The sequence below is a fragment of the Euprymna scolopes genome, chromosome 30 (assembly GCF_053919585.1).
Source record: "Euprymna scolopes isolate OS-2025 chromosome 30, ASM5391958v1, whole genome shotgun sequence".
Classification (NCBI taxonomy): Eukaryota; Metazoa; Mollusca; class Cephalopoda; order Sepiida; family Sepiolidae; genus Euprymna; species Euprymna scolopes.
In genome coordinates, this window is record NC_136511.1 from 64,128,546 (window position 1) to 64,137,510 (window position 8,965).

The following is an 8,965-nucleotide window of genomic DNA, read 5'->3' on the forward strand; positions in this document are numbered from 1 at the left end:
ATCTATTCTATTTTCTATCCATCTATCTATATTATATATATATTATATATCTATATATATTATATATTATATATATTATATAGCTATATATTATATATATATATTATATATCTATATATATTATATATCTATATTTATTATATATCTATATTTATTATATATCTACATATTATATATATTATATATCTATATATTAAATATATATTATATATCTACATATTATATATATAATATGTCTACATATTATATATATATATATATATATATAATATATAATATATATATATATATAATATATATAATATATCTACATATTATATATCTACATATTATATATATTATATACCTACATATTATATATATATTATATATCTACATATTATATATATTATATATCTACATATTATATATATTATATATCTACATATTATATATTATATATCTACATATTATATATTATATATCTACATATTATATATATTATATATCTACATATTATATATATATATTATATATCTATATATTATATATATTATATATCTACATATTATATATATTATATATCTACATATTATATTATATATCTACATATTATATATATTATATATCTACATATTATATATATATTATATATCTACATATATATATATATATTATATATCTACATATATATATTATATATCTACATATATATATATTATATATCTACATATTATATATATATATATTATATCTACATATTATGTATATATTATATATCTACATATTATATATATTATATATCTATATATACATATATATATATTATATATATTGTATATTATATATATTATATATATTATATATATATTATATATATCATATATATATGCATATATTATATATATAATATATATTATATATATTATATATATATACATATACTACATATATAATATATATATTATATATATATAATGAACTCATTTTTTCCGTGTGATTTTGACCTTAATAGGATTAACAATCAAGACATTACATGCAAATGTAATATGCACAAACTGCAGCACATTAACTTAGGTGTGCTATAAGCCTATTCCCTCTACACTGGCTCGATAATCGTACATTCTTATATTTTTTCTGGCGAGAGTTCACTTTCAAAATCGGTAAGAATCAATGGAAGTTGTAAAATCTTTTCTCTCTAATAAATTCCTTCTTTCCCTGCTCCCCATTTACACCGCTGATTTATCGTTCACAAAGGTCATATACGAACGCACACTGATTTCGGGTTTAGTACTTGCTTACAAAAACTGAAATTCTTCCTATTGGGTGAAACGCACTGGGCTTACTTTTTTGTTGTTTAATTACTATTTATTTCCAACCATTTTTACACTAAGAAAAAACAAGAAGAAGAATTCTTTCCATTTTTGTGGGGTTTTTTTACGTATTATAATTAATTTCCGTTTTCTTTCCTTTCGTTTCGTGCGATGACTTTTTTCTGTTTTTTCTCCAATTTCTTTTGGAAGTTTAGCATAAAATAATTACATCATCGTTATTCTCGCATTTCAAATTGTAAAATATCAAATTTTTATGTAAATCGATTACGAACAAATCATTATCGAATAGGAAGAAATCAATTTATGGGTAATTTAAAATACTTACCGACGAGGATCGAAATTACTATATTTAACACTGTAATACTGTATGAAACTCGAAACGTCCGTTCCGTAAGACCCAAACATTACGGAGGAAAGGGAGGGACGCATCATACGAGTTAATGTACGTTTGTTTCTCTTTACTAAACAAAAAAAAATTAAAAATTTCCATTTTTTTTTTTTGCATACAGATATAATACATCATTTCCGTTTTATTTCGTTTCGTTTCGCTTCGCTTCCTTTCGTTAGAGGTTTTTTCCCCTGTTTCCATTTCTCCGATTTCTTCTAGAAGTTTAACATAGTTATTTTATTTATTTTTTTTTTTTGAACCAGACTTAAATATTAATTTTCCGGTCAAGATAATTATACCGTCATGATTATCGCATTTCGAAATGTAAAATATCAAATTTTCACGAAAATCGATTAGGAAAAACTCAAATTATGACTGATTTAAAATATTTACCGAGAAGATCGAAATTACTCTATTTAAAAATGTAAACTCTTAACGTCCCATTCGTAAGCGTTTACATTACATTATGAGTTAATCAACGTTTGTTTTTATATAGACTTACAGATTTTAATATTATACGAAATGTGAATGGATTTGGTAAGTTTTTAATTAGATCCCAAGCATAAACTGATCCTTATTTTCGAGTAGGGGCTGATGATAGTCTGACGTGTTCAAATCAGATGATGACGCCATTATCTTAATTCTTAATATAGGGAGGGAGTAGTATTTTACTATTATGGAATACGTCCGTACCGAAATACAAACTTTATTATTTCGAAAGCATTTCTTAATATTGGGAGGGATCTTTCTTAAATCTTCTGTACTTGTAACTAACAATTTCATAATTTTTATTATAAGGCAATTTAATAATTCTTATTCGGAGGTGGGTACTATTATACTATTATGGAATACGGACCGTGTTGAAAAAAAAAACGTTGCTATTTAGAAAGCCATTCTTAATATCGCGAGGGGATCTTTTTTAAATCTTCTGTACTTACAACTAACAATTTAATAATTCTTATTATGAGGAGGGTAGTATTATACTATTATGGAATTGGAGAAATCCTTCAAGACTCAGACAATTTTTATTTTTGGTTCCTTTTCTCCACATTAAAAACCGACCCTGGTGTCTAACTCTGTCTCGCGGGGAGGCATGGTAAATAATAATAATAATAATAATAATAATAATAATAATAATAATAATAATAATAATGATAATAATAATAATAATAATGAAAATAATAATAATAATAATAATGATAATAATAATAATAATAATAATAATAATAATAATGAAAATAATAATAATAATAATAATAATAATAATAATGAAAATAATAATAATAATAATGATAATAATAATAATGATAATAATAATAATAATAATAATAATAATAATGAAAATAATAATAATAATAATGATAATAATAATAATAAAAATAATAATAATAATAATAATAATGAAAATAATAATAATGATAATAATAATAATAATAATAATGATAATAATAATAATGATAATAATAATAATAATGATAATAATAATGATAATAATAATGATAATAATAATAATGAAAATAATGATAATAATAATAATAATAATGAAAATAATAATAATGAAAATAATAATAATGAAAATAATAATAATAATAATAATAATAATAATAATAATAATAATAATAATAATAATAATAAAACGAGAATCACAAACATTAAAAATTCCTCTCTCTTAAAAATAACAAATATATTCAAAATCAAATATAATTTCCTCATTGTTTATACGATCCCGAGCAACGCCGGGTAGCCCCGCTAGTATATATATAACAAAAAACGCTAATGTATCGAGAAAAATGAATAAATAAATAATAGCGTTTCGAAGCTGTTAATGTCTCTAAAAAACAAGAAATCTTATATTATATTATATAACATAAATATCAACTGCCTAAAATCGGTATCGTTATAGATAGCACTTCATAATGATGAAAATACGGCTTGTCTTAACACTTCACTATGGAAGACAGTCACTTACCTTCGTTCTTCTTCAGCCAAGCGCCGCTGTTCTTCAAGTTCCAGTCGCATTTTCTCCTGGCGTTCAGCTATCTCTTTCTCTCTTCGCATCTGCTCTTCGCGTTCTTTCCTCTTTTGTTCAACTTGTTCGCGACGTTTTGCCGCGCGTGCCCTCCTTTCGGCTGCCCGAGCTTCTTGGTTAGAAATCATGCCGTAAGGAGCAACTTCGGTCGGCTGAAAACAATCAAAAATAGGACCCACAATAGAATATATATATATATATATATATATATATATATATATATATATATATATATATAATTACTAAATGCCTACAAGACACTAGTGTTTCATCCTTTCGGGAATCACAGTGCAGACGGTCACTATGAGAGACTCGAAGGAGCTTAAGAAAAAATTGATATCCAATGACTATGATTCGAATTTGATTCGAATTTGAAATATTTTCATCTTCCAATTAAAGTTTTTTTTTTTTTTCCATAATATGTCTCTTTAAAACACTATTATACACAAAACACTAAAATTTCGAAAATATTTATAAATTGCTGATTATGGTTTAAATATCATTAAAACCTGAGTTATCTGAATTTTCACCAATTGTTTTCACCCTCTCTTTATTCCTTTTGCATAAAACAAAATATAGCCCACATTACGACGCCTTACGCCTAACAACTATGTACCAAAATCTATAATGACCAGTTAATTATTTACGAGTGAATTATATTAATAGAAATATATAAACATATACACATACATAATTTTACATGAGTATATATATTTATATACAAATAAATACACGTTGCTCTTTATTATAGAGAGGAGAATAGTGGCATGAATTGAAACAAAGCGAAAAGATACATTACACATATATACAAGACCAATCGAATTACAAAGATTGCTATAAGTAGATTATATTATTGTTGTTAAATCTTCCATACGACAATCCGTTTCATGAACTTTAGGTAATTATCTCAAGTTCGTTTTCAGAATTGTAAGAATCGCACTTAAAGTATGGATATTTTTAAGATGCGTTCATTTAGTTTACGCGTTTAGCGTTATTCAAAACTTGAGTAAAGAAATTACTTTTAAAATTTCCTCGTAATAGACTAAAACTGACTATAAGTAAAATAGAATTTAAAAACTTAAGCATCAATGACCAACAGAAAATGTTATTTTAAACCTATGCATGGCATACCAATGAAAACGCAATTTCAAAGATAAGCCTGACAGACTAACGAAAATACTATTTCAAAAATAAATCTGACAGACTGACGAAAATACTATTTTAAAGATAAGCCTGGCAGACTAATGAAAATACTATTTCAAACGTTTTATCTGGCTGACGTTATCCGTCTGATAGTCAAGGATCCGAACCTTGGATTAACCACTAAGGAGGCTGTCCTATCAGCAGGCGCAAAGTACTGGGGCTGTTGTATTGCCATTTAGTGAATGGATTCTGGAACATGGTGGGGCTTCTCGATGCTATATTAGTGGGTAATTGTTACGGCTTTATCTTTTTATGTGCAAAAAAAATATTCATTTCATTTTTTTTTCTCTCTTACTTCCCCTCTCTGTCCTGCTCTGTCGACCTATTCCACAAATCCCAAAACACCATCATGAAAAGTTTCCAGAAAAAATACACGATTAAACTCAGATCTCCAATATCCAATGTAGACCCCACTAACATGTCTCCTTCTCAAACATCAGGGGTCTACGTTCTAACTTTCCAGAGGTTGAAACCCAACTACAGGAGACTAAACCAGACCTATTATTCCTAAGCGAAATTGGCATTGGGTCGACTATTTTCCTAGATGAATTCGTAGTTAAAAGATACTCTAACTTAATTTTTCAATCTGACCCCCAAGATCGCCATGGGCATGGAACATGTGCCTACATTAAAGATGGCTTTCCATGTGCTAGGGACATCTCTAGAGAAAATCCTAAATTACCCTTTATGTGTTTCCGGGTTGCACTTGTTCACACTACATCGTTTATATTTGTTATCTATCGCTCCCACAACAGCGGAGTTACTATATTTAAAAGCATATCTGAAAAGATTGACCACATCCTGTCTGCTCATCCTTCGGCTAACATTCACATTTGTGGTGACTTCAATGTCCATAATGTGGAATGGCTGACCCACTCAAACAAGACAGATGATGAGGGGAGGTTTTGTCATAATTTCGCCATTGCCTATGACCTCGCTCAGATTTTTCACAAACCTACTCGTGTGCCCGATACTAACAGTCAGTATACAAGTCTTCTAGACCTTTTTCTCACAACTTGCCCTGAGCTATGTTCATCTTCCGTTCTGTTTCTACTGGGATCTTCCGACCACTCGGTTGTATCAGTTAAGATAAAAACGAAATGTAATAAGACCTCAGACGTACCTCTCCATTGTACGGTATCTCGATACACTATCGCTGACTGGGATAGCTTCTGTACATTTTATATGAGATCTACCTCTGTGTTCCATGTTTAAAAAGGATGTGTCCTCTATAGTATCTGACCTGACCGAATGGTTAATTATAGGTATAGACCGTTTTATCCCCTCCAAAAAATTCCAGCAAAAACCTAACAGCCAACCGTAGTTCTCTCCAGAATGTGCTGCTGCCATAGCGCATAAAAATCACTTTTTCCATTGCTTCCAACGTAATAGATGTACTGAGACTAAAGCCGCTTTCAGGACTGCACGTAACCACTATAAAAGAGTAATAAAGAACGCAAGAGAGTCGTATGCTCAGTTCGTTAAGTCAAAAATAGCTGAGCAGCGGCTTAGTTCCCATCAGTTTTGGCAAATAGAGAACAAGATCCTGAACAGAAGCGTGTGCTCTATCCCAACTATCATAAATGGACCTGAGGTAATCTTGTCAGCATCATATAAAGTCAAACTCTTTGCTAAGAACTAATTTTACACTATTCGACCAAGGTCGCCAACCCCCAGTATTTCTTCCTGTATCAGAAAACACGTTATGCGACATACAAATATCTGTACGTGATGTTGTCAAGCTAATCAAGAACCTTGATTCCAACTGGCCCTGACGATATTCCTATTATAGGGCTAAAAAAGATCAACACCAGAACCAGTTCCCATGCTTATAAAGCTATTTAAGCGTTGTCTTAAGGATAATTGCTTCCCAACGCCCTGGAAAACCTTGTCAGTATGCCCAGTATTTAAGAATTAAGGTGATCGGTCATCTCCCTCTCAATACAGACCTATAAGTCTCCTGTGCATCATGAGTAAGTTGCTGGAATATGTGTTAAATAGAGAAGTAGTCAACTACCTCAGAAAAAATAAACTTCTTAGTGATATACAATATGGTTTCCGTTTTGTTAGATCTACAGCAGATGTGCTTACGGTTATATCTCATAGAATTTGCGAATCTCTTGACGGGGCTTCTTTTGTAGGGCAGTTGCTTGTACATAGCAAAGGCCTTTGATAGAGTATGGCATAAAGGTTTACTTCACAAGATCTCCAGTTACGGTATAGCTGGAAATGTCTTCTCAATTATTAAATCATGTCTTTCTGATAGGTTTATAAGAGCAGTGGTTGATGGGCAGAAATCTTACAGGATTAATGCTGGAGTCCCTCAGGGTTCCATCCCTTCCTAATCTACATCAATGATCTTCCAAATCATATCCTTAGATCATTCGTGGATATTTATGCTGACGACACTACATCTATGGCAGTACATCAAAGACCGTAAACGACCAAGTTCTCTCTGATTCTCTCTGTTCTAATCTTGAGTATATTATACAATAGAGAAAGAGGTGGCTGGTTATTTTTAATGCGTCTAAAACTAAGCTTCTGTCTTTACATCATCAACGCTCTAATCCCCATCTGGCATCAATTAAAATGAATAGCTTTCTTCTTGGGGACAAGCTCCTGGGCTTGTCCATTACTTCTGATCTGATATGGAACACGTACATCAAATCTCTTGGCAAGGTCGCTGGGAAAATGATGGGATCCTTCTATCGATCCAGTAGATATCTCACTTCTGATGCAATTCTCTACCTATATAAGGATGGAGTACTGTTGCCACATCTGGGCAGGAGCTTCTAGAAAATCTAATCCTGCCTTGATAGAGTTCAAAATAGACTTCGTAGCCTAGTGGGGGATGCCCTTTTTCTCTTTCCTGCAACCTCTTTCTCACAGAAGAGACGTTGCAAGCCTGTCTCTGCTTTATCATTATTTTCATGGCAAGTGCTGGTATGAGCTCCAATCTATGCCCCCCTCGCCAAACTTTCACGAGAAATACTCGTCTAGCTGAAAACACTATCAATAATCTTCCCCACTCTTTATCCGTGCCTAAACTTCATCTTTCTTAGAACTGCACACCTATGGAACTCTCTTCCGTTTGCTTGCTTTTTGGATGACTATAATATGGTCGTCTTCAAGTCCAACATAAACAAATTCTTGATGAGCCGTCCCCCTTAAGTAATCTAATTTACCAAATTTCCACTATTAACGATTATTACGACATTGTCCCATTAACCACTGTACACTTATTAGCCCTTATCTTCGAGTGGCCTCTGGGCCTTGATAAGTGGTGACTCCTTTGTAAAAAAAGACTAAGGAAATACTACTTCAAGGATACGCCTGGCAGACTAACGAAAATGCAATTTCAAATATAAGCTTGGCAGACCAATTGAAAATGCTATTTCAAAGATAAGCCTGGCAAATTAATGAAAATACTCTTTCAAAGATAAGTGTGGCAGACCAACGAAAATGCTATTTCAAAGAAAAGCCTTTAAGATCGACAGAAAATTTCAGTTCAAAGGTAATACTGGCAGGCCAACGAAAATGTGACTTTAAAAATAACTGGTAGTCCAACAAAAAATGCTATTTTAAACTTAAGCATTACAGACCAAGGAAAATACTACTTTAAAGGTTATACTTGCAGACCAACTAAAATACTATTGCAAAAATAAGACTGGCAGCCCAACGTCAAGGCGATTTGAAAATGAAAAGCTTGTTAGACCAACAAAAAAAATGATAAACCTGGCAGACCAACGAGAATGCTATTTCAAAACTTTAGCATCACAGACCAACGAAAATGCTAAATTTAACTTTAGCCTGACAAACCAACAAAAATACTATTTTAAATATGACCTTGTCAGACAAAAAAAAATGTTATTTTAAACTTAAGCATGACAGACAAATTTAAAAACCTGACAGACTGAACAAAATTCTATCGTAAACTTAAAAAAATTATAGATTAATGAAACAAATGCCAAGTTAAAATCTTATTTAAAATAAGTGTCTAGTTTGACAGACATATAGAAATGCTATATCTAA

The 8,965-nt window shown here is 30.4% G+C and overlaps 1 protein-coding gene across 4 annotated transcripts in view; it reads right to left on the reverse strand.

The window, feature by feature from the left end:
• The window catches only part of LOC145254825 (uncharacterized), a 597,176-nt gene that overhangs the window by 190,933 nt on the left and 397,278 nt on the right, over positions 1-8,965 (reverse strand). For all 4 annotated transcript variants that reach the window (XM_080113655.1, XM_080113654.1, XM_080113653.1 and 1 more), the window contains one exon: positions 3,671-3,882. In XM_080113655.1, coding sequence (XP_079969781.1) covers positions 3,671-3,882 — 212 coding nt within the window. The remainder of the gene's footprint in view (positions 1-3,670; positions 3,883-8,965) is intronic.